Source organism: Gopherus flavomarginatus, chromosome 16 (assembly GCF_025201925.1).
Source record: "Gopherus flavomarginatus isolate rGopFla2 chromosome 16, rGopFla2.mat.asm, whole genome shotgun sequence".
NCBI classification, from domain to species: domain Eukaryota; kingdom Metazoa; phylum Chordata; order Testudines; family Testudinidae; genus Gopherus; species Gopherus flavomarginatus.
Genome location: NC_066632.1, coordinates 26,772,421 through 26,797,953, shown reverse-complemented (window position 1 = coordinate 26,797,953; position 25,533 = coordinate 26,772,421). Strand labels below are relative to the sequence as shown.

The 25,533-nt window shown below is 64.6% G+C and overlaps 1 protein-coding gene across 3 annotated transcripts; it reads right to left on the bottom strand.

Annotated features, from left to right (window-relative positions):
* Window positions 1–913: 913 nt before the first annotated feature.
* Window positions 914–24,955, bottom strand: ADCY6 (adenylate cyclase 6). 3 transcript variants are annotated; one of them, XM_050924888.1, is made up of 23 exons: window positions 24,814–24,955; window positions 22,309–22,468; window positions 20,971–21,829; window positions 14,556–14,705; window positions 13,238–13,359; window positions 12,734–12,845; window positions 12,321–12,448; window positions 11,645–11,803; window positions 10,750–10,891; window positions 10,429–10,557; window positions 8,811–8,836; window positions 8,402–8,549; window positions 8,044–8,141; window positions 7,763–7,850; window positions 7,365–7,481; window positions 6,892–7,050; window positions 6,106–6,281; window positions 4,909–4,944; window positions 4,349–4,478; window positions 3,598–3,861; window positions 2,960–3,164; window positions 2,548–2,672; window positions 914–1,660 (listed from the first exon to the last, which is right to left on the bottom strand). In XM_050924888.1, the coding sequence occupies exons 3-23, from the start codon at window positions 21,826–21,828 to the stop codon at window positions 1,532–1,534; spliced, it is 3,501 nt and encodes a 1,166-aa protein (XP_050780845.1). In that variant the 5' UTR covers window position 21,829; window positions 22,309–22,468; window positions 24,814–24,955; the 3' UTR covers window positions 914–1,531. The 3 variants fall into 3 exon arrangements, with proteins under 3 accessions (XP_050780845.1, XP_050780846.1, XP_050780847.1); XM_050924889.1 differs by lacking the exon at window positions 24,814–24,955 and adding an exon at window positions 23,477–23,495; XM_050924890.1 differs by lacking the exons at window positions 20,971–21,829; window positions 22,309–22,468; window positions 24,814–24,955 and adding an exon at window positions 15,099–15,323 and having other exon boundaries at window positions 917–1,660.
* Between the last annotated feature and the right edge of the window lie 578 nt (window positions 24,956–25,533).

The window sequence follows — 25,533 nt, the reverse complement described above, 5'->3', positions numbered from 1 at the left end:
CTCACCCCTGGGGAGCTGGGTGTAAACTGCCCCTCCCTGGGGGCATGGACCCACTGGCGCTGAGGGAGGTGTTTGTTCACATAAGGCTAGCAGGGAAAGTTCCCAGCAGCTGGCACCCCCCCGATGGCTGGGGAGGGGCGGGGTCTGGCTCACCAGCAAGTCCCAGTAAAGAACAGGTCCTAGTGGCTGGGTGGCCATGGGGGAGGGGAGCAATGTTAGGGAGGTTGGGGGCACAGGGCCAATTCTCAGGGTAGTGGGGTGGGGAGCAGAACCGAGGCCAGGATGGGCTGCGTGGCACTTGGGAATTTGGCACATGGGCAGCTTGGCCCAGGGAGGAGGCTGAAGGGGTGTCAATGCTTTGGGGGGGGCTGGGTCCCAGCTGGAGAAGGGACCTCCCAACCTTGAGAAGTGGCAGGAGAAGCTGAAGGGGGCCTGGGTCCCAAGCAAGATGAAAGTGCCCACCCCCCTGCCCCAACAGGCTGGGAGCAGGCAGCAAGATTTACGCACAGACAAATACCCCCACCCTAGCCTCCCTGGACACAGTGGGGGGGGTGGTGCCCAAGGTTGGGGGGCTCAGCTCCTGCCCCCAGCCCTGCCACAGCCCCATGGATCCAGAGACACGTCTCTTTGGAGTCACCAATCTCCAGGAGTCGGTCCCTGCCCACCCCCAAAAGACACCAGCAGGTCCCACCCCTTGAGAGCTACTCACCCCCCCCCATTTAGCTGTTCTTCCCTCCCTCCAGCAACAGGAGGCAATTTTGGCAAATAAGAACTGTCCAGCCCCTTCCCATGCCCCCACCCTTCCTCTGGCTTAGGCCTCACAACTGGTGAAAGTCACACCAAGCCGATGGGGGGCCAACGGGAGAAGAGTCCTCAAATATAAATCTATTTAAAACCCCTCTCCCCCCCACCCAGTCTACCCCCAGCCCCAGCGGAAGGGGACGATCCCCCCACCCCAAACACGGAAAGCAGCCCCCAAGGGATCCCTCGGCGCAAGTGCTCAGACAACAGCGGGGTCCCCTGCCCGGCCACTAGGTGCCCCCCCGATGCCCTTGTCTTTGGTCTATTGCGGGCGGGGGTGGGTTTGTCTTTCCCAAGTTCACTGTCAGTCACTGGAAAGGGAGAGGGACCCGGGGCCAGCGCTGAGCCAGCCCCAGCACAGAGCGCCCTGGGCACCCCCGACATGCTGGCTCTGGAGCTCAATAAATAAATAAAAAGTCCGCTGTAAAAATATTTCTTCAAACACCCTCGGGCGGTGCCTCCAAACCCTGCCTCCCTGCCACACAGGCCTGGTGGCAAAGACCCCTTCAGCTGGCTCAGGGCGGCGGCACTTCCTCTCTTCAGTTTGGTGTTGAAATTTGGAGCCATTTACAAGACCCCACAAAATAATGGACCCGAGGCCAGGGAGAGGGCATCCAGGCCTAGGTGGTTCCCAATGGCTCGGCTTAGCCTGGCCCAGGCCTGACCTGCGGCAGCCCCACCCGGCCCCTCTGGCACGCTGGGTCCTTCTCGCCAAAGGCCGCAGCTGGCGCTAACTGCGGGTTGGGCCAGCGTTCAGGAAGTAGGTGGTCATCTCCCCTTTGCCCTTGACCTTGATGACCCCCCGGCACTCCAGCTGGTAGCCCTTAGCCGCCAGCACCTGGTACAGGTCGGTCGTCACCTGGGGGAGGAGGAGAGAGGGCAGTTGTGAGACCAGGACCCCAGGTGGGGCACGGGCCGAATGGTGCCCTCGCCTACCCTGGGCAGAGAGATGCCACAGCCCAGTGCTTCAGCTCCCCCGCGGTCCCAGGGGAGGCTCAGACGCGCCTGCCATGTTAAGACTTTGTGTTGCTAGTGACCTTGGGACCTTCGGTTCTTAGCCCTGCAGGGCAGCTGGCCTCCTCCACTCCCCCAGGCAGCGCCACGCTCCTAGGTGACCTCGGCCTCCAGCTCGAGCAGCCGGGCAGTGGGGGGCGAGTGGGACCTGGGGGCCTCGGACTCCAACTCCACCCAGGCGGTAACAGCCCAAGGCGTGTCAGGGACGTAGGACCCTGTGGTTTGGGCTCAGCACCCCAGTGCCTCGGGTGAAGGCACCCCCGAGCTGCCCCCTCCTCGACTGAGGCCAAGCAGCCCAACGTGTCCAGCATAAAGCGGGGGCCAGGATGCCTGGGTTCTGTCTCTAGAACCCGGGGCCAGGCCCATCCTCCCTCAGAAAAGGGGGACAAGGATCCCAGCCCCCGCCTGGCTCACAGCACACCAGGGATACCCAGAATGCACCAGCACATCTGCAGCAGCTCAGTCCCAGAGATACATCCTGCCCCTTCCCCCCGCCCCCCACTAGTGTTTGGAGGATGTCAAGGTGTGTAGGGGGAAATCAGCACCATCCCCCTCCCGCTGCAGGGCTGGGCAGTGGCCAGCAGATAGCAGGTTCCTTGCCGAGCGATGCCCCACCCCAGGTGGGCTGGAGAATTCCCCCTTCCCTGAAAACGTTCCTAGACACTGCCTCCCCGTCAGCCCAGCCAGACGGGGACGACACACACCAGGGCCCAGGATGGGACAGCAATTCACCTGGATGCGGTCAGGGACCCCTGTGCTGTCCATGCGGCTGGAGACGTTCACTGTGTTCCCCCAGATGTCGTACTGGGGCTTCCGGGCCCCGATGACACCCGCTACCACCGGCCCAATGTTCAGCCCTGCAGAGAGAGGGAGGGTCAGAGCTCATGGCCCTGGGCTCTACCCAGCCCGTCTGTCTCCCCCTCTGAGACCAGCCCCCACGGGCAGTGGGCTCAGGCGGGCAGGCTGTGCAAGGGGTGCATTCGCATGATCGTCCGCACACGCGTGATAATGTGTCTTCGCACACGCATGCACATGCCTATGCTCTTGCGCATCCACTGGGAAACCCCCAGGAGCGGCCAGTGACGAGCTGGGGGGAGGGGCTCACGGCGCTCCCCCACCCCAGCAGAGGCCCTGCCCCGCTCACCGATCTTCATCTGGAAGTTGTTGAAGGAGTGCTCGTTGATGTACGCCATCTGCTCCATAAGGCGCATGGCGTAGTCGGCCAGCGCGGTGATGTGCGTCCGGCCCTCCCGGTCGTACGTGCTGTCGTTCAGCCCCGAGGCCGCCATGTAGGTGCTGCCGATCGTCTTGATCTTCTCCAGCTGCCGGTACTGCGGCTCGCTGATGATCTGACGGGGGAGGGGGCAGCAGCTACAGGGGGCACTGCGTGTCCCCCCCCTCCAGGCACAACCCTCCCCAGGGACCCCACACTGCGCTCCCTTGCCCCAGGCGACACGACCCTCCCTGGTGACCCCTCGGAACCGGGGCCCTGCTGCCACCATGACCCTCACCCCTCGAGCTGCTCCCAGACTGGGCTGGATCTGATGGGCTGGGGCCCCACCCACCCCGCCCCCGAGGGCTGGGCCCAAGCCGTGGCCCCCATGTCCCATTGGCCCCCAGGGCAGAGTTGAGTCCTGGGTCCTCAGAGGCCCCATTGTCGCCACACCCCCAAAGCACGCATCGCTGCTGCCCCCGACCACGCCCCCCCGTCATTCTGCCCCTGGCCCTGCCCCTGCCTCCCCACAGCCCCTGGGTGCTGCCCCTGGACCCCCCGCCCAGCACCTCGTCAAAGTCAGCGATGATCTCATTGAGCAGCCGCAGACATTCCACCCCCTCGTTGTTGGCCTCCAGCTCCACGTAGAACTCGGAGAAGTTGCTGATAGAGGCAAACATGACGGCCACGCACTCGCATGACTGGTAGTACAGCTCGTCGTTGCAGCGCTCGCGCGCCAGGAAGTGCGCGGCCACGTCCTTGGGCAGGATGTTGTGCAGCAGGCGCCGGTTGTAGGCCTGGAGCTCCTCCATCTCCTCCTTCTCGCCAGTGGCCTGCAGGGGCGCCAGCATCAGGGTGCCACTCAAGTACTGTCCCGCTGGGGGAGCCAATGGTCCCTCCCCCCAACGCTTCCCAAAAGCGATCCTGAGGCCTTCTCCAGCAGTGCTCCACTGGGGGGGCCGGCACCAAACTGAGCCCCCCCCCCCCCCAGCTCTGCCCTGTGGGAGATTTGGGAGCAGCCAGCATTGCTGGTGCACGAGCACGGAGCAGGACGTGCATGTGCAAGGGTGGCAGCTGGGGGAGGGGCTGGCCAGCCTCGTGCGAGGAGTGAAGTGCAGGATTCCTGCAAGCAAGCGACATGAGGGCATGTGCCAGCCTTCAGGACACGCTGTCCCTCCTCGCCCCAGGGACACCCCTCTGTGGTGGGGGGCAGGTTCCCACCCCAGGGATGTCCCATCCCCAGCTGCTTCTCCCATGGGGGAGAGCAGACACCTCCCACCCACCCCCTGGGATGCCCCCACCCCCCAGGCCCCTCCCTACCTGCAGCTTCCAGAGGAAGTCAAGCCGGGCCGTGGACTCCACCTGCTGAGCGTGCAGATAGAGCGCCAGGGCGAAGACAGTCAGGATCACGGGGGTCATGTACTTCAGCGCCACCTTCTCCTCCGCCAGGCTGGGGGCACGGGGCAGGGGGTGTCAGGCTGCAACAAGGCACCAGGGACCCCAATGCACCCACCCTCCCGAGCTGGGGGCAGGGAGACCACAGCACACTAGAGGCCGGGGGGGGAATCCCCAGAGCACTCACTGTCCCCAGCCATGGACCTGCTGACCACTAGCCGTACCCCACAGGGCAGTGCAGCAAAGGCCTGGGGGACCCCAGAATCCTCACCTGTCCCAGACCCAACCCCCCATAATATCACACAGACCCTTTGCCTGCCCCAGCCCCCCAGTAATGTTCCCTTGCAACCCCTTCCCCTGCCCCAAGTCCAAACCCCCCCAATACCCTCCAGCCCAGTCCCCACCTAATGCCCCCACAGGTCCCTCATCTGCCCCAGACCCCCACCCCAATCCCCAGCTCCCCCCGGGCCCGCCTCCCCACTCACCATCCTGAGCCCCACTGGGTCTCGTTGAAGGTCGGACTAGTAGAGAGGAGAGAGAGACAGCAGTTACAGACAGCTGAACACCACAGCCCCACGCCTGGGTGGGGGGCACAGTCCGGAACCCCCAGCGGCAGACAGGCGGGGCCCGGTGAGGGACAGGGACAAGGTACCCCCAAGAGTCTGGCTGGGCCCTTGGGGGTATCTAGGGGAGCAGAGCCCAGGCCCTCTTGGGGTTGGGGGGATGTGCCCCATAAGCTCCCACCAACGGCCAGGGTTACAGGAATATCCTGAACCGTACATTCCGAGTCACTGAAGAGTCTCACGTGAGGTGTGAAAAAGCCAGGTCACGCCAGTCATTACGGCCCTCGTGAAATGGACATACAGGGCGTTACGCACAGAGCCGAGAGCATGTTAAGATCTTGCCCAGGGAGCTGACAAACTGGTTTTCTGCCAGAGGAAAGATATTTGCTCACCTGACACTCTCTCTGTGTGTGTGTGTGTGTGTGTGTGTGTGTGTGTGTGTGTGTGTGTGTGTGTGTGTGTGTGTGTGTGTGTGTGTGTGTGTGTGTGATCAGTTCACACCACACCGTCACTGACATCCTAAAGCAAAGGGGGGGGGGGTCACCGCAGCAGGGAATAAGCCAGGGGGTGATCCTGACTGTGGGGCAGTGAGTTGGGGGACAGAGGGAGCAGGCAAGGGAGACGCCCCTCGATCCTGCACCCAGGACGCTATTGGCAGCGTGACTGTTTCTGCGAACGGGCCCTCAGCCAGCCTTGGCTGGAAGCTGTGAGGGACGGGTGGCCACAGAGGGCTGGATGAGCGGAATCGGTGGCCAGGAAGCAGGCTCGGATTTGATCTGCAGCCCTCTGGTCTCCGTTCTCCTTGCTCACGAACTCCACGATTTCCAGACTCTGACGCTACGGTGTGGAGCAAGGGGCTGACCCTGTGCCGATGCATTCATACTGGGGAGTGCTTCTGCCCGTGTCCAGGGGAGAAGGGGCTGGTACAGAAGTGTCTGGGCGGCGACAGGGCAGGGGGTTCGAGGAGTTGGCACCAGACGCGCACAAGCAAGGCTCCCGCTCGCTGGAGGCAGGTGACTCCCAGTCCTGGGTGCACGGAGAAATATCACGGGAGGTGGAGCCCCGGCCCTGGGGGGGGCAGGGGGGAGAGCCCTGGCCCTCAGGGCACTGGGCACTCACATGGCATTGGCCACAACCAGCAGGTCGTAGTTGTCGAAGAGCGGCGCCTCGGGTCCCTCGGCCAGCACCAGGTACAGCCCCTCGATGGCCAGCATGAGGCCCAGCTTCCCGATGCTGCTGATGTGTAGGAAGACGGAGCAGGCCAGCAGGCTCAGCACAATGCTGTAGTTAAAGTACTGGGGGAGGCAGAGAGGCGTCAGGGCACGGCCGTGCTGCAGCGGGGGCCCAGGGCGGGGGCACTTCGGGGGCAGCCCGAGGGCCTGCTTCTCCAGAACCCCAGGGTGGGAATGGGGAACGCTGGGTCTACCCCGCGGGACGCGCCCGGGCCAGCCACCCACGTCCCAAAATGTGGCCGCTCTCGCCCCGGCTCGTGGGGGAAACGGGACTGTCCAGAGGACACCAAAAGTCGGATCCTTTGAGCACAAGGCCAGTGGGGCCACGTCTACACTGCAAAGCAACAGGGCTGGAACTGCAGCTCCCGGCTCGGCCCCTCCCCCGCACGGGGTCCTGGGTCAAGCACCACTTGTGTGTGTGGACGGAATGGGCGGGGGTCAGGCTTGAGTTTGACCTTGGGCTTACACTGCAGCATCCACACCCCCTGGGAGACCCCTCTAGGGCCCAACACCCCCCACGGACTCCCATCCTCACCCCCGGCCCCTGCCCGAGGGGGCCCTCGCTGTACCTGACAAGGGCACTGGCACTCTGCACATGGGAAGGGGGTTTTCCTGCAGCACCCCCATGGCCATAGCCCCGCACGCCGCGCCCCCTGCTCTCAGGGGCTCTCACCTCGGGGAAGTTGCAGGCCGGGGCATCCCCGTCACAAGGGGGCACGTCCGAGCCCAGCGAGAAGTTGAGGGTGCGGAGCTGGCAGGGCCCCACGGCCTCGGGCGTGACATTGAGGGTGCGGGCGGCACAGTCCCGCAGGGGCATGTGGCTGCAGGCAAACTGCGGAGAGACCAGAGGGGGCGATAGGGACAGTGTGGGGGTGGGGGAACCCCATGACCCCTCCTCCCCTGGGGGGGCTTGGAAGGCAGCACCCCAGAGCCAAGGGACAGGTCTCTTCAGGTGTCATCTTGGACAGTGTCGGGGTGCCCCAGCTTGGCCATTTACCGCCCCAGCTCCCACTCTGTACCGCGCCCCTCCTCCCATCTCCCCAGCTTCCCTGCCTCCCCCCACAAGGTCCCCCATCCCCTCCTCCATCTATCACTCTGTACCGCGCCACCCCCACAGGCGGGCCTTCCTCCCCCGCAGGGCTGTACCATGTTGACAAAGGCCGAGATGAAGACGAGGAGGATGGTGAAGACGGCAATGAAGGTGCTGTGGGTGCGTGAGTGGACAATCTTCCGGGAGACCCGCTGCAGGGCTGCAGGGAAGAGCTGGGGTGGGGGAGAAAGAGGGCTGAGAAAGGGGTTCCAGCCTCGCATAACAGCCCCCTAGCCATCCAGCCTTGCACGACAGCCCCAATCAGTCTGGCCTGAGAGGAGCCACCTCCCCACATGCCCTGCCCCCCTAACAGGACAGGGCCTCGGCCCTCCTGCACACCCTCCCCTCCACCCACACCAGGCAGCCTCCGGAGGGCTCAGCCCCCCAGTGAGCTGGCCTGCACGCTGACGGAGCAGAGGGTGCTGACACGCACAAGCACAGAGCTGAGACTCACGCTGAGGCAGGAATAGACGGCGCAGACGAAGAGGATGTTGGCCAGGATGACGAAGATGCTGACGTAGACACCGAGCATCAATGGGGAGCTGTGGAGAGAGGGGCACCATGAGCCTCCCGCCAGCCTCTGGCCCCACAGGGCGCAGGCTGCCTGGCCTGAGTATGAGCAAGAGGGGCAGGGTGGAGATGCTGAAGCCAGGCCTGCTCTGGGACCACACGGGGCGTGGAGGGGGCTGCCAGCGCTGTGGGAGGGCACGGGGCTGAGGGGGGGGATGGACTTACCGTGGGAACATCACAATCTGGATAAAGCAGATGAAGCAGAAGACGAGCAGCGTGCAGGCCACGTAGCCCCCAAAGCGATCGTCCACTTTCTTGGAGTACTGTGGGGAGAGGTGGCAGGGTTACTGCTGGGAGGGGATAGCCATGCTGCCGGGGGGAGGGCAGTTTGTTACCTGGGGGGGAGGGGCCTTTCTCTGAGCCCTGGTGGGGCTGAGAGGAGGAGCAAGGCCAGAGGATGGGGGATGAGCCGGGGGCGCAAGGGGGGGACTGGAGGTTGGGGGCCGAAGGGCAGGATGGGGGGGGGGCAACAGAGGCCCCCCGCTGTGAGGCAGGATGCGGGGGGGACAGAGGGCCCCAGTACCTTCTTCTCCAGCTCCGGCGTCTGGAAAGTCAGCAAGAATTTCTTGACATGATCCCTGCGCAGCTGGTCAATGCTGCGGGCGTCGATGGCCCGGCCCAGGAACTCGTCCACCTCATCCTCGGGGTTCAGGGCCTCCTGCGCGCTGCGGCTGTGGGGTCACGGGGGGTGTGAGCACGGCAGCCTTCCTGTCCCCCTTTGCACCAGGAGCCCCCCCTGCTGCCACCCCACTTTTACTGCAGTTTGCAACGCTGTGACCCCCTCTTGGGGCACCTGCCCCCTGGCATGGAGCCGGGGTCGTGCCCCAGCCCGGGCCATCTGCACCAGGCCCACTCGCCCCAGCCCAGACATCCGGGCAGGTGGTTCTCGGGCCCCACAGTGAGGGGGACCCCCTGGGGCTGGGCCCACTTACTTGTCTTTGCTGGTGTCCTCAATGCCCTGCAGACAGAGAGAGTGTGTTAGGGAAGATTCAGGGTGTCACTTCTCCTCCCCATGGAGGGGGGGCACAGCAGCCTCAGGGTCCCCACCCCCCATGGCACCAGCAGGGAGTGAGGACCTCCTGCTCCCAGCTGGGCAGGGCTGGGAAATTCCCTGCCTAGTCCCCAGCTACAGCCCCCCAGGCACTTGGGCTCCCCCAAGATCCTTCTGACTGATCCTGCCCCCCTTGCTCCCAAGCTAACGCTGCCACTCAGCAGAGTGCGCCACCCCCTGTGTACAGGCAGGGGACGGGAGGGGAAACCGAGGAAGAGACTTGCCTGAGGCATCACAGCAGAGCAGGGGCAGACACCAGAGACAGGACCCAGGAGTCCGAGTCTCCATCCACAAAGCCACATTGCCCGCGGTGCAGCATCCTCTCCCCTGCGACAGCCACATCACCACCCCTGGCCCTGTGCAACCTTCCCCAGCTCCTGGTGCTGTTCCCTGGCAGGGCATGTGGGAGGGGCCCTTCACCAGCTGACTGGAGCCCTGGCAACCTACAGCAGGGCGGGAGTGCTGCAGCCCTGGGCCTGCGCCCCATGGAAAGGGAGCTGGGCAGCACCGGTAGGAAGGGGGGGGATGCGAGGCAGGAGGGATCTAGGGGCTCCTCTGCTCCACAGCCAGGCTGGACCAGCAGGAGCGGCCCCCATGCCCCATTTCCCCACCTCCGGACACTGGCCTCATGGCTTGGCCCAGAGACGGGCTCTCCCAGCAGGATGTATTGGCCCACCTGCCCCACCACACTGCCCACCCAGGCAACCGTGCCACAGGAATCAGTGGGGCAGCCACGTCCAGCTGTGCCATGGCAACAGGCACAGCACAGATGAGAGATTGTGCTATAGCAACCGGCTCCATGGCAACCAGATCCAGGCTGACAGTGAGCCATTCCATGGCAACTGATGCTGGAGTGCGCCATAGCAACCGGCACCATGCACTGAACTAAGGCAACTGGCAGGGCAAACGCCGCAGACTGTACTCTGGTGCCTGGGGCCACACCAGAGCCCAGCCATGCCCTAGCGCCTGGCGTCATGACAACGAACGGCAGCACGGCAACCATACGAACAAGCCATTCCATAGCAACCAGCCCAACACATTCCATAGCAACCAACCACACGTGTTGTGAGGATGAACTGCACCCCCGCCAGTGCAGCCAGCGCAGGAGCAGCTCCTCACCCCCTGCTCCCAGCGCAGCCCCCGGGGGGGGGGCAGGAAGCAAGCTGGGGAAAACCAATTCAAAGCACTGGAGTGAGGGGAGGGGGCAGGAAGTGGGGGCACATTGGCAGATGGGGGTGGGGGGAGCCCCGCTGTCCAGACAGGACTGAGGGACCCCTGGAGGGGGCATGGAGTAGTGGTGTCGAGGGTTCAATGCATGGTGGGACCCCACTCCCACATGCCCCCCCGCCTTGGTTAGGGGAACCCCCGACATGCAGAGCAACGAGACCTACCCTCCCCCCCCGGCCAGGCCCAGACTCCAGCTGATGGAGCCCCTCTTCCTTCCTTCGCCTCCGGGCAGAGGAAGAACCCCCAGCGCCCTCCCCCTGCCCCCGACTCACCATCTGCCGGAAGGCCTTGGAGTCCTTGGTGCGGGAGAAGGAGCGGTCGGGCACCCAGCGCGGCACCAGCCCCTCTGTGGAGTTGGCCCGCGCCCGCTGCAGCTTGGCCAGGATGGCCTTCTCCTCCTTCTGCTCAGGGAGAGGAGGGGGCAGGGTGAAGGGGCCCCGCTGAGGCAGACGCCACCAGCATCCCTTGGAGCGTCCCTCCCCCCAGCCCCCACTGGAGTCAGCCCCCGCCCCCATCCCCGAATGCTCTCTCCCCAGAGACGCAGCCCCCTGTGCCGGGGATGCATCGCCCCCGCCCCCGCCCCCCGGACTCACGCGCTTCTGGCTGCAGCCCACGATGAGGAAGGTCTCGATGTCGTGTTCCTTCAGGTAGGCGTTACGCTCGCCCCCATGGCCGGGCTCCACCTCGTAGTCCCCGTTCAGATACTGCAGCGTCGCCCAAGTGATGTGGATGCGCCTGGGGGGAAAGGGGGAGGGCAGGACACTGAGCCCGAGAGTCATGCCCCCCCATTCCCTGTGTAACCCACCGCACGCCCAGCACGAGAGTCCCCGGAACAGGGCCCCCACTCTCTGGGGCAGGGCAGAGTAGCTGCTTAACACACAGCCACAGGCGGGAACTGCGAGGAGAGTGCCCCCCTCTGAGAACCCCGAAGTGCAGCCTCCTAGCATTGCACTGGGGCCAGCACCCCCTGCTGGGGAATGTGCCCCACTGAGCCCCCTGCAGCACAGCACCCCCCGCCTGCCCCATGCTTCCTGCAGCACAGCACTCCCAGCACCCACTGGGCCCCCCGCAGCACAGCACCCCCAGTACCCACTGGGGAGAGTGCCCCACTGGCCCCCCCCACAGCACAGCACCCCCAGCACCCCCCACCTGCCCCATGCTTCCTGCAGCACAGCACTCCCAGCACCCACTGGGCCCCCCGCAGCACAGCACCCATTGGGGAGAGTGCCCCACTGAGCCCCCCCTGCAGCACAGCACCCCCGGCACCCACTGGGCCCCCTGCAGCACAGCACCCCCAGCACCCATTGGGGAGAGTGCCCCACTGAGCCCCCCCTGCAGCACAGCACCCCCGGCACCCACTGGGCCCCCACCTGCCCCCTGCAGCACAGAGGGGCCACCACACAGACTGTTTCCCGGGGGGCTCCCATCTAAGCACTGCCCCAGCCTGATCCTTCTTAGCCGGGAGCCCCCACTGCATTCTCCACTCACCCGGCTTTGCCTCCAGCTTCCATCTGATTGGCCAAGGTCACGTCGTTGGACCAGACGTCGAACTGCCACTTGCGCAGCCCCAGCACCCCGCAGTGCACGCGCCCGCTGTGGATGCCCACCCGCATGTTCACGTTCACCCCTGTCACCTCGCGCACCAGCCTGGGGGGGCACAGAGAGCGTCAGACCTGCCCAACCCCTCGCAGCACAAGGGAGCGGGTGTGACCTGCTCGCCATGCAGAGAACAATGGCAAGTCACGGCCGTGCCAGGCTGGCGAGACACAGATGTGTCCGGGGCAGGTGACGTGAACCATCCAGCCCCTCGTGAGCAGCACGGCGGGGGCACCTCATCCTGCCTGAGTGTGCCAGTTCTGGGCGTGACCCTGGGCATGACCCTGTCTGCCGCACAAGTCGGGGAGCGTTTGCATGAGTGGAGCGCGCACCCGGAGCACATGGGTTGGGCGTAGCATGTACGCATCAACAGACGGAGCGGGTCCATGGTGCGTGTTGTACGTACGGCAAGCATGCACTGCACCAACACCAAGTGTGCACCATGTGCTGCAGGTGCCTGTGCATAATCAGTGTGTGCCATGCACGAGGCTGGGGGCTGCGTGTACTGCACAAGCACGTGGGCGTGACGATGTGAGCAGCGGGCCCAGGGCTTCCCCCTACAACTCACGAGATGGCTTCGATCATGTCAACCCCCATCTCCACACAGCAGTGAGCGTGGTCCCCCCGTGCCTCGGGCAGCCCTGACACGCAGTAATAGCAGTCACCCAGGATCTTGATCCGCAGACAGTGGTTCTCCTGGGAGAGGGGCAGAGGGGGGCTCAGAAAGGAGGGGACCTCATGGAGTCTGCAGAGTGATGCCAGCCCACAGGCAGACCCCGCCCACCACCTTGCCAGCCCTGCTCCCCCCTCGCCAACCACAGCCAGCCAGCCGCTCACCCAGCTCCCATCCTCTTGCACCCAGCCAGCCCTCTGCCCTGCTCCCTGTCTACCCCACCCCACGTCCCACCAGCCCCAGCCAGGGCCCCACCCCCTCCCGGGGCACCCCCCCGAACACAAAGCCCCCCCAACGCCCACGCTCACCGAGGCCAGCTTGTCAAAGCGTGCAAACAGCTCGTTGAGCGTCATCACCAGCTCCTGGGCCGTGCACTGGGAGGCCAGGCTGGTGAACCCCTCAATGTCTGCAAACAGGATGCTGCAGAGGAGGGGAGAGTGAGTGGAGACTCAGACACTCCCCCCGCCTCAGCCGCCAGGTCCCAAAGTGCCTGCACCTCCAACCCCCTTCCCTGTGCCCCAGACAGCCAAGTGCCCCCCAGGCACCCCAATACCCACTGCCTCAGCCGAGAATCCTCAAGGGCAGGTCCCCACCCTGCCATGCCCGGGGCTGCTCCCCCCACACTCCCAGCCCCAGAGCCCCACAGGCCCCTGCAACCCTGCATGTCCCTTGGGACCCAGCTGCTCTTGCTGCCAACGGGACCCTGTGGCCTGTTACCCAGGGTGACTCCCATGGGTGCAGAGGAGACCCCCCAGACAGGGCCCCCCAGCAGCACCTGGGGTCCCCGTGCACCCACCTCCCCACCCCCGCACCTGACGTTGTCGTGCTTCTGGATGTAGATCTTGTGGAACATCATGTCCTCCTTCTTGGTGTTGATGTCCTCCTTCATCTCCATGGCAACGTGCTGGGGCAGCACCGACAGCAGGAGGCGCTCCTGCACCCAAACCACACTCCCGTCAGCAACACCCCCAAACCAGCCCCGTCACCCCCAAACAGGACCCCTCTGTGCCCCTAAACCAGCCCCGTCACCCCCAAACAGGACCCCTCTCTGCCCCCCAAACCAGCCCCATCACCCCAAACAGGACTCCTCCGTGCTCCCAAACCATGCCCCCTCTGTGCCCCCAATCCAGACCCATCACCCCCAAACCAGACCCCTCTGTGCCCCCCAAACCAGCCCCATCACCCCAAAACCGGACTCATCCGTGTCCTCAAACCACGCCCCCTCTGTGCCCCATCACCAACACCCCCAAACCACACCCACTTTGTGCCCTCAAACCAGGCCTGTCACCCCCAAACCAGACCCCTCTGTGCCCCTCAAACCAGACCCATCACCAACACCCCCAAATCAGACCCCTCTGTGCCCCCCAAACCGGACCCATCACTGACACCTCCAAACCAGACCCCTCTGTGCCCCCCAAACCAGCCCTATCACCCCCAAACCAGACCCTTTGTACCCCCAAACCAGACAAATCACTGACACCTCCAAACCAGTCCTCTGTGCACGCAAACTGACCCGCTCTGTGTCTCCCAAACCAGCCTCAACACCCCAAAACCAGCCCCCTGTGCCACCAAACCACGCCCCCATCACCAACACCCCCAAATCAGACCCTTCTGTGCCCCCAAACCACACCCATCACTGACACCCCCAAACCTCTGAAATCACACTCCTGTCACTGACAATCACAAGTGAAACTGTCGCCCCACCCCCAAACCACAGGTCCCTTCAGTGGCCGCGGAGAACAGTCGATGCCTGTCAGCCCCAACAGATTTGCAGAGTTCGCAGGTCCCCCCCTCGCTCCAGACTCCCCGTGCCAGGTGTGAATCGTTCCTCCCAGGCCAAGGGCTTGAACCCTTGGCTTGTTCCTGGTGCTCTGCTCCGGCCTCTCCCGCACTAACCCACCCCCACCGCAGCACCGTGCCAGGACTGGACCCAGCGCCGAGCAGTGTGGGACAACGCCCGGTGTGTCTGACGTACGGCACCCCCATGAATGCATCCCACACCTCATGATCCATTATAAGCCCCTTCCCTCAACTCCCAACCAAACCCCAGTCGGCCACCCCGTTATTGACACCCCCCCAGCACAGTGCGGGGCTGCTGCACTGACCCAACCCCTGCCCCTCCCCACCCACCTGCTGCCGGTTCTCTCGCTGCAGGTGCAGCCTGGCCTGGATGTAGCCACGGGTCTCCTGGAAGGCCTGGCGCTGCGACACCTCGGCTGGGTAGTGGGTGCAGATCCCGATGATGTTGGTGCAAAGGAAGATCAGGACGTTGGCGCTGAGCTGGGGTCGAGAGGGGAGGGGAGGGTCAGTCCCAACACCCCAACCCAGACAGCACTCCTCCCCACCCCACCCCCTTGCAAACACATAGCCCCCCAAACAGGATACTGCACCCCCAACCCACCCATGAGCTGCGGGAGGCAGGCTGGCATGGAGAGAGGGCAGGTTCAGGGGTGATCCCGAGATCTGGGGCTGGAGCAGTAGGGCTCAGCACCCCTTAGTGAGGCAAGATGGGGATGGGGGCTCCCTTACAACCCCATATTCTAAGCATCAGGCAAGCGCCTCCCACCTTCCCTTTGCTGTGAGCTTTCTTGCAGCAGTGCCCTGTCCTAGAGGCCAGTCTCTGATGCCCTCTCCCACCACCCCCGTCAACAGGAGCTCGCCCCTCCAACTCACCACTGAGACACATCTCTCTGCCCCCCTCCAAGGCGGGGTGCGGACCAGTTAGGCAGAGCTCCAGTCCCTTTGGGCTGGGGGAAGCAGAACTGGGGGTTGGCTGGCTGTACCCCACAATCCCCCTGGGGCTGCTGGGTGCCAGCCGGCTGGAGCTGGTGCATCCCCAGGACACATGGGGCTAGGGTCAGCGGTGGGATCTACAGGACCCCCATCCCCCACCCCTCTCTGCCCTGAAGACACCCCCATCCTGTCGCCTGGCCTGAGCCCCCCCACTATTCCCAGCAGGGACAGGGCACTGAGGACAGGGAGCTCTGAGTGCGGGCTTGCCAGACCGCTTCGGAAGCAGGAGGAAGCTGTTGGAGGGGGGGGGGAACGGGGGGGAGCGGAGATGGATTTAGCAGGAGCTGCACGTTTGCCATGGTTCTCCCAGCCCCCTCCCCCCAGGGCCCCCAGCCAGGTCTATTTATAGCCGGGCGGTGCAGGGTCAGCGCTATCGCATCCCGTCCAGATGAACACAGCAACTTGTGCGCCAGACCCAGCCCAGCCTGGCCATGGACCATGGGGGGGGGGGGGGCACCCTCAGCTCAGGGCCTGACGGGTCTAGACTATGTAACACCCCCCAGCTCACACCCCAACAGCCCCAGCTCGGAGCAGCAGGACTCCAGCTCCCCTGAGTCTCTCTCTCGCCCCCACCAACCGGCCAGCAGCACTTTGCTTTCAAACCATTGATTGGCTACATGCAGGGCATGGGGAGGGGAAGACGTAACTTTCACTCCCCTCCCCATGAACAGTTCTAGGTTCTGGGGCTTAGGCCCCAACCCTGGGGGCTGGGGGTCTGACCCAACTCAAATGGGATTTTTACCAAAGTAAAAAGGATTGAGGCATTGCCTGGTACATTGGAATTTGTATCCTGTGCCCCCGCCCCACCATACATTGACAGAACCCCCCCACGGTGGCTGCACGGGGCACCAGGACACAGCCCCGCCCTCCAGCAGGCACTCAAATCCCTGTTTCACTTTTCAGCGTGGAAAGTCCTGCCAGGTTCCCAGAGCGGGGGGAAGGGGGGAAGCCCAGCCCCCATGGCTACTGGGCAGCTGGTCAACAGGGCCTGGGAACACAGCTCCCTGCAGAGCAGCTGAAAATAACTGCCCCCATGGGGCCTCCCAAGAGCCAGACAGTGAAAACACCCCCCCACCCCTGGGACGTGGGCTCCCCCAGGGCACACTGCCCCCAACACACACCACAGGACGGGCCCAGTCAGATGGATTTTCAGAAACCAGATGTCTCTGGGAGCTGCCTGGTGCTGCCCCTGCCCCCCCAAAGCAGGGGCAGGTGAGGAGAACCAGTCCTCCCTTCCAAGGATGCCCTGAGGGGTTGAGTTGAGTTGAGCCCGGCGTGTGGAGGGGGTAACAGGGCTGGAGCGGGGAGGGGGAGGTAATCATATATGGGGGGAAGTGATTCAAAGCCAGCACTAGGCTCCCCCCGCGCCCTGGAGCGACAGAGCTGGGTTCAGGCCAGGGGATGGGGAAAACACCACATGAGATGGCATGTCACCCAGAACAGAACCCTGCCCCCCAATACCTCCCCAACACTGTACCCCCTGCAGTGTGAACCCCTCCAAGAGCCGTGCACACTTTGCTCCCCAGTGCTCTGTGTCCCTCACACACTCACCCTGCTGGCACACTGCCCGCAGGGCCCCTTACCCACCCCCTGCCCCACGCCAATCACTCCCTCCAGGGGGAGTTCCTGTGTACCGCCATGCCCTGCATGAAGTGGGCACATTAAAGCCACTCCCGCCCCCTCAGCCAATTCAGGGCCCTCCTTTGTCTCTCATGCCCCCCAGCTGCAGCTGCCACGTCCCACCCCAGCACTGGCCGCATTGCAGGAGTGGCTGGGTCAGACCTAGACTGATAGGAAGGGGGTAGGGGGAAGCCAGGGAGAAGATGTGAGAGGGGCTCCCTCGCTCCAGAGGGCCGCGGGATCCTCAAGGAATAGCCAACAAGAGGAGCTGGCTGGGTGGCGGGGGGCGCAGCTCCAGGACACCCCAAAGCCTAGCCATCCCCAGCCCCCCTGTGCTCCGAGCTCTGCAGGGACATTGACTCGCTAGTCCCCTTCCGGCAGGGTCAGCAGCACCTGCCCCTCCTGGAAATACCGAGGGGACAGCTACATGGTGGGGGCTGCAGACTGTAGCTACGATTTCCAAAGGGGTTGGCACCTCCATTCAAAATCTTTTAAGGGTCCACAAATGAAAAGAGGTTGAAACCCCCCAACCTACACTGCACAAGACAAGAAAACCCACAGCCGCGAGTCTAAGCCAGGTCGGGCTCCTGCTAGGGAGCAGCAGCTGTGGGGGCTCAGGCCGAGCCCAGGACTCAACCCCCCTGAGGGGGAGGGTCCAGAGCCTGGCCTCCACCCCTAGTGGGAACATCTACCCTGCTAGGTTTAGCCCCACAGAGCGACCCCCGCCCCCCAGCCTGAGCCAGTGCCCCAGGCTCAGAGACTGGAGGTGTGGGCTACCCTGAGGCACAGAGCAGGGATGGGAGTCAGACCAGGGCACTCAGCAGTGTGGAGAATGGAACCCAGGAGTCCAGGTCCCACAGGGGGCCAGAAGACAGCCGGAGCCCCCTTCACCGTGCTTCTGCCCCCCCAGGGGCCCCTGATTTCTTGCCTCAGGGACTCAGCCTTGACAAGGGCAGCCACTCGCACCCCCCAGCTGAGCCATCGGGCTTGCCTGCCCCCCCTCCCCCAGCCTAGGCTTTCCCAAAGGCCCTGGGCCTGTCTTCCACCCCCATGCAACCAGGCCAGAGGGATGCATGGGCCACGGCTGGAAAACCAGGGGGTGGGGGAAGTGAGATGAGGGACCTGCCAAGGGTGTTTGCCTCGACCCCGTGGCCACCTCCACCCCCTACTCTGCACCCCCAGCAGCAGCGCTAAGACATGGCCAAGGGAGTCACCAGATTGGGAGCAGGGCAGCACCAGGAGGGCAGGGAGAGCGCCCACGCCCCCTCTCCCAAGGTGCTTATGGTGCACAAGCAGTGACATGACCCTACGCACACAAGGCGCTTGAGCGAGGGGCCTCCACTTTGCACACGCACGTGCGGGCATGAGCCGTGTCATGGGCCATCCAGACGTCCGACCCCAAGGCGACAGGCAGGGGCTGCCCCTGCCACCGCCCGCCCGCCATGACCTCCCCCGGGGCAGCTCCAGCCACCACCAGCGCCAAGCTCTGCCACAGGACTCCAGATAGGGGAGGGGGAAGGGTCTCTGCACATGGCAGCTGCCTGAGGAATTATGGAAATCGGGGGGAGCAGCCAGTTTTGGGGATGGAGGTGGCACCAGGGCAACGCCCTAGATCAAACCACCCTGTCTGGGCAGATGGTGCGACTGGACCCTGGCATCCGACAAAAGCAAACCCACGCCCCCAATGCCCAGACAAAAGGGGCCTGGAGTCCCGACCCCCCAGCGGGTCCAGGACAGGGGTCTGCAGCCCCCTCCCCAGCCTCTCGCATGTACCACGAGTGGGTCCTGTGCCCCCTGAGAGCTGGCCGGCTCCCAGTCACCTTCAAACGTACACAAGGGCATGCTTCACCCCACCCCTCCCCAGTGTCCCACCCTGGGGCCCCCAGCCCCGCACGGAGGATGAGGCCCTGGCAGACCTGCCTGAATCCCCATCCTGGTCTCACAGCCTGCTGGGGACACCGGCTGGCATCTCCCCCATGGGCCGGGCACTCAGTGAGATCCCACCGCCAGGCACCCCACATCTTGTCTACACACCCCATCCACGGCCCCACGCAGCCACGGGACCCCTCGTCAGCCTGCCCCCGGCCAGCCAGCCACCAGGCCAGAGGGGATACTGGAGCAGAGTTCCTCTGAGCAGCGCCGCCCCTCACCCCTGCGTCTGACCCTCATCCCCCCACGCACTTTTATCATGCACTGTCCCCCCGTTAGTTGTGTTCCTGGCTCTGGGTGGGGCCGGGGTCACTCCCCCCACCCCCGGGATTGAAACTCACCCTCACCCCAACATCCTGTCCCCTCTGCCCTCGAGGGCCTCATGCCCCACTCCCATCCTCCCACAGACAGTCTCCTCCCAGCCCCACAATAGAGGGCTTTGTCCAGTGTGCACCCCTCGCCCTCTCGAGAAAACCCCTGGCCCACAATAGAAGGCTTTGTGTACCGCCCCCCACCCCTGGGGACAAGACACAAGGAATGGTCCTATCCACCCCTGGGGCGGGGGCAGCAGGAGGCAGCGCTCAAGGGTGGCAAAGGGGGACAGGAGGTGGTGCTTAAGTGTGGGGCGGGGCCGAAAAATGGGGCAGGAGGCGGCCTTTGACTGCAGGGAATTAAACTAAAATATAGAATTAAAATTTACACACAAAAGATTTTCAAAAATGCCACGGCCAGTGAAACTCCCCACCACATGATGTGAGCAGCACAAAGAGACCAATATGCCAACTCAGGTGGGCAGGGCAGCCTCAAGGACCACATGCCCTGGGGCCACACCAAACCCCCAGACAGATTCCCTGTCCCCAGCACCCCCAGAAGGTTTGCTAGGGGGAGAAACTTCCCCTCGGTTGTATTCCACAGGGAAGAGGCAAATTCATCAGTAATTAGACGGATTAAACCCTCCTGTGGTTGGGGACAGGGTGGCCCCCCAGCCGACCCCCCTGCATCCCCTAGCACAGAGGACAGACAGCGCCCCCCCACTCCTGAGCTCTGCTGCCCACTGAGAAGGTGACATGGATCGTAGGGAGATAGGGTATAAGTGGAGCATGGGGGTCAGGGGACAGCCCCATTCCAGGGGCCCTGGGGGGGCCGTGCCAGCCACACTAAGGGTTGGGGGGTGCTAATGGGGCAATGGAACAAGGCCCCAGGGGAGGAGAGCTCCTGGCTGCTTCTCCTCAGCTCTGGCCACAGGCCCCCTCCGGGCCCCATATTTACATGACAACCCCCCACATGGTCCCTCCCCTCACCCCCGGCGGGGGCTCTGCATCACTAGAAACATGTGGTTCTAATCAGAAGCTGCCCCCCCCCTCCGCCGCGAGGTGCTCCGTGTATTGCCATGGAAACCACCTGCCGAATGGGAGCGTGGGAGCTGCATTCCCCCCAGAGAGCAGGAGCCCAGCCCTCAGGGTGGGGGCACTGCAGCACTCACCCCCAGCATCAGATGCCTCCCTGTCCCATTGCCCTCCCTATTGGCAGCCCCTGGGATGGGTGGTGGCATGGCCAGACCCCCCCGCACACACACACCTCGGCTTTGCCGTTGTCTGCTAGCGCCAGGCCTTGACTCCCATGGCTCCCCTCGCCCTCACCCCCGGGGGGGGGGTCCATGCACAGAGGGCCTGGCAGCAAGGAGAGCTGCCCTCACCCCCCCCATGCCTCAGCCCAGCTCCACAGGGGCCTCATTCGGAGACAGGGGAGCAGCCCCAGTGGCCCATTCACTCCTTGGCATCTCTGACGAACCTGCCCGGGAAGGGCTGGGGGGGACGGGCACCGGGCCCCCAGTCAGAGGGGAGTGGGGCCCCACTGGCCCCCCAGAGCTGGAGCACAGAGAGGCAGGCGGGAAGCAGGGCCCTTCTGGGTTAATCATTCCCCCAGAGACAAACATCCCCCTCCCCACCCAGCCCCACACCCAGCTGCCCATTGTCCTGTATTCAGGTGACCCAGGTGCAGGACTGGCTCAGGGGTCAGGCCAGGCCCAGGACTGTCGGGATGCTCCCCCCATCACACACACACAAAGCCGCTGCGGGGGGGGGAGCCCCCACTGCTGGGTACACCCTCAGACCGCACCAACCCCACACATTCCCTCCTTGAACCCAGCAGACAACACCCCGCAGCCCCCAAAGGAGGCCCTGCCCCCCCCTCCACCCCATACCTGCTTCCAGAGGAAGGGGTCGCTGGCGTTGAGGTGCCAGGTGATGAGCAGGTGCAGGGCAGAGAGCAGGGCGCCTGCCCCCACAGCGGCCCGCATGCGGACGGGCAGCAGGGTGTAGGTGATGTAGATGAAGAAGACGCTCCACCAGACGCCCTCGGAGGCGCTGCGTGGCGAGGCCATAAGGGTGCCCAGGGCCTGCACCCCGCCCAGCGCGGCCAGCACCAGGTAGCTCACCACCCACATGGAGTCCTGGGGGAAGGCGCTGCGGCTGCACAGCACCATGAGCACCAGGAAGAGGGAGGTGGCCACGGCCAGCGCAGCGGTGTAACGCACGTGGGGGGCGCCGGGCAGGCAGTGGAAAAGCAGCATCACGCCGCACACCAGCACCAGCACCCCCATCAGCACCGTCAGGCTGCTCTGGTTCATTTGGAAGAAGTAGCGCTGGTAGAGACGCTCCAGCTTGGCCGACTGGAAGCGCTTGGAGCGGAAAACCTGCAGGAGGCGCTGCCAGCACTCGCCCGCCGACAGCCGCTCCCCGGGCCTGGCCACCCCCTCCGCCACCTTCGGACCCTTGGCCTCACCGTCCTCAAAGCCCAAGTCCACCGACTTCAGCCCCAGGTCGCCGGCACCCCCAGCCAGGCTCTTCTTGCTGTAGTGGTCCTCCTGCCAGGAGCAGGTCAGGCCCAGGCCGGCCCGCGGGTGGGTGCCCCGCTCCAGCTCGGGGTCCTGCAGGCAGCTCATGTAGCGTGGGCTGCAGAGCGAGGAGCGCGGGCGCTGCCCCTTTTTCCCATTGCGCTCCCCCCATGCCGTCTTCCGCTCGTCCACCTTGGGCACCAGGATGCCGCTAAACCACGACATGCTGTGGGTACCAAGGAGAGAGGGGCATTAGCACCCGGGCAGGCCAGAGCATGTGGGGGGGGAATCAATACCAAGGGGACACCCGGGGGTACTGGTGCCCAGGGGCATGGAAAGGCCAGGGGCGGGAGGCATCAGTGCTGAGGGGGCACAGGAGATGCCAGCACTGAGCATATGGCAGAGGTGGGCACCCAGGAGTTGGGGGGGACAAGCAGAAGGTGTGTGTGGGGGGGGGAAGAAGAGTCTCAATATGAGGCTGCAGTACAGGGCACCCAGCCAGTGGGGGGTGTTGCTAGGAGACTCCAGCCTGAGGGTCCACAAGGAGGACAAGCTGCATGTGGGGGGTGCAGTGAGACCCCAGGAAGACCCTTGGCAGGCACGGGAGGGGTGGGGGGGCTGTACATGCCCTGCTTCCTCCGACCCCCAATTCCAACCCACAGACCACACCAACTCCGCCAAAATTTATCTCCCAGGAAAACTCACCTGGGTGGCTGCTCTGTGCCAGGAGCACTGAGCTGGCACGGGATGAGCCGGCATTTAACCCAACAAGTCGGCAGGAGGGCAGTGCCCTGGCCCAGTGACCTGGCTCCACCTCACGTCCAGCTAGGCATGGGGCAGGCACAGGGCAGGCTGGGCCAGGCACCTGAAAGCAGAGGAGGCGGGAGAGGGCATCAGGTAAGCTCAGTATCCCAGCCCCCCAGGCCCTCCCCGTGTGCCAACCTCACCCCCCTGGAACAAACACCAACTCCCCAGTGCCACCAGCAGAGACAGACAGACATGGGCCCATCGCCCAGGTCACCTATCCCTGACTGTCCAGAGATCAGCCCAAGGCTAGGGCACAGCGCAGCGACCCCCACAGCTCAGCGCCGGGGTGGGGGGGGCAAGGCAGTCAAGAGGACGCAACACACACACACGCTATCTGTTCACTCTTCCCTCTGAACTCCTGTGCGGCTGTTAAATGGCCCTGTGCCCCAGCCCAGAGGCAACTGCATCTCAGGACTGGGCAAGGGGTCCCTGTGGGTAACTCCCTGGAATCCTTCCTCCCACTCCAGCACTTCACCATGGGGGAGAGACCAGGCGGTGTGAGGGGACCTGGCGACCATGACAGGCCGCGAGCCTGGCTCCAGCCCCGCAGAGGATCCTGCTCAGAGTATGACCAAGTCAGGACTGTCCCAGTGTTTTAAACTGACCATGCACCCCAGCCCCGGAATCACCACTCCCAGCCCTACCGGTGCCCCTCAGTCCTGACCCGCAGCACCCTGCAATCCCAGCCCTGGGCTCTCCACTCCCAGCCCCACTGGTGCCCCTCAGTCCTGACCCTCAGACCCCTGCAACCCCAGCCCTGGGCTCCCCACTCCCAGTCCCACTGGTGCCCCTCAGTCCTGACCCTCAGACCCCTGCAATCCCAGCCCTGGGCTCTCCACTCCCAGCCCCACCGGTGCCCCTCAGTCCTGACCCTCAGCTCCCTGCAATCCCAGCCCTGGGCTCCCCACCAGTGCCCCTCAGTCCTGACCCACAGCTCCCTGCAATCCCAGCCCTGGGCTCTCCACTTCCAGCCCCACCGGTGCCCCTCAGTCCTGACCCTCAGACCCCTGCAATCCCAGCCCTGGGCTCTCCACTCCCAGCCCCACCAGTGCCCCTCGGTCCTGACCCGCAGCTCCCTGCAGTCCCATTCCTGGACTTCTGCTCACGACTCCCAGGGCTGTTAGGGACTTGCCCCGCATGTGACAGAGCCACCAGAGCCCTTTATTGTGGCCCCAGGGCCCCTCCCCCAGCCCAGCCTGAGTAATTCAGTATGCAACAAAACTCGAATAATCTTCTGCTTTCAAACTCTATTTGTCTTGAATGGCGGCCAAGCCTGCACTCGTTCAGCTCCAGCCTCTTCGGAGAGTTATTCTGTCTCCTCCTACACGGCCCTTATCTACATCCCGGGAGCCAGCATCAGCGCCATGACATCACTCCCCGTTCCTGCGGGGACACGGCACAACCCTCCCCAGGGCCGGCTCCCTAACCCCCAACCCCCCTTCCAGCCAGGGACCTCAGAGCATCTTGCAGAGCTCCTTCACCCAGCACCAAGATGTGCCCACCTCTGGGCTGAGCAGTGGCAGCTGATTAACAGCCAGGCAGCACCTCAGGACAGGAAGTGGGCTACAACCCACAGAGGGATTTTAGGAAAGTAGAATAGCTTGGAGCTGGAGTCTGGCCAAGACACGGGGGGTCAGAACCCCGACTCCCAGGCAGGATCCTCTGGTGGCCACTCAGCCAGGTCAGGATCTTGGTTCTACACCTCAGCCCACAGTCACCACCTTCCTCAGTGGAGGGCCCTGCAGCATGGGGGTGTGCATCTCCTGAGCCACCGGCCACACCGCCAGCTCCCCAGGCCACAGGGGTCACCCAGCCTGCACCTGCTTGGCCCAGGACACCTGATGGTGGCACAGTGTGACCCAGAGACGAAGGGCAGAATTTATACCAGCCCTGCTGGGAGGTGTGAGGGGCGGCGCTGGGGTGTCCCGATGTTATGGGGACAGACCCGCTATTTGGGGCACTTGTCTTACACAGGCACCTATGACACGCCCCCCCCATCACCCCAAACCCGACACGTAAACAGGCTGGCCCAGGCGGGCTCCTCGCCACAGGCCCCAGGGAGCCACCCCCCAGCCCCATGGTGGGGGGAGCGGCCCGTTCCCCCCTCCCAGATTAACCCCGGCTGCAGGGCTCCTGCGGGCTTCCCGGGGGCGCGGATACTCCCGTCGCCCCGCGGTCCCGGGAGAGTCGCTCCTGCCTAGCCCGCTCTGCGGGTGTCCCCCGACGGGCTGCACCGCCCGGCCCCACCCGAGGGGTCCCCCCCGCCCCGGGCTCCACGCTCCTGCGCCGCGCCAGGGCCCCGCTGGCACCCCCCTCTCCAGACAGCGCGGCCTGCGCCTCTGCCCTGCGCTCCCGGCCCCAGCTGCAGCCCCCCGGTGCAAGGCACCGCACCTCGCCGCGCACCTCCAGTCCTGCGCCGCCGCCGCCGCCTGTCCCCGGCCGATCCCGGCCCCGCGGGCTGCTCCCGGCTCCGGCTCCGGCTAGTGGCTGGCCGAGCCTCGCTCCATGGCGCTGCTGGGCCGGGCCGGGCCGGGCCGGGCCCTCCCGTCGCTGGCCGGGGTAAACGCCCTCTAGCCCGGATCCACAAGCTCGCCCCGCTCCCGGCGCTCGGTGCGCTCCGCGCGGGGCTCGCCAGCCAGGCGGCCTTAAAGGCGCAGGGGCCTTTTCGCCTCCCCCCGCCCCGCCGCGATGGGATGCGGGGGCCGCGGAATATTTCACTGGGGGGAGGCGCGCGCGCACACACACACACACACACATACAGCCAGCAACACACACACTGCAACACATACACGTGTACACACAGCAACACACACACAGGCTGCAACACACACACACACAGGCTGCAACACACAGCCAGCAACACACACACTGCAACACACACACGTGTACACACAGCAACACACACACGGGCTGCAACACACAGCCAGCAACACACACACTGCAACACATACACGTGTACACACAGCAACACACACACGTGTACACACAGCAACACACACACAGCCAGCAACACACACACTGCAACACACACACATGTACACACAGCAACACACACACAGCCAGCAACACACACATATATAAACACACACCCCGAGCCAGCAACACACGTGTAAACACAGACAC

What these genes read in the sequence shown, in the direction of transcription:
- ADCY6 (XM_050924888.1), bottom strand. Translation starts at nt 21,828, where the DNA reads ATGTCGTGGTTTAGCGGCATCCTGGTGCCCAAGGTGGACGAGCGGAAG. An exon ending in GCTTTGACAAGCTGGCCTCG is followed by an intron (nt 12,449 to 12,733) that starts GTGAGCGTGGGC and finishes CCCCTCTCCCAG; the next exon opens with GAGAACCACTGTCTGCGGAT. An exon ending in CCGTCTATTCCTGCCTCAGC is followed by an intron (nt 7,482 to 7,762) that starts GTGAGTCTCAGC and finishes CCCCCACCCCAG; the next exon opens with CTCTTCCCTGCAGCCCTGCA.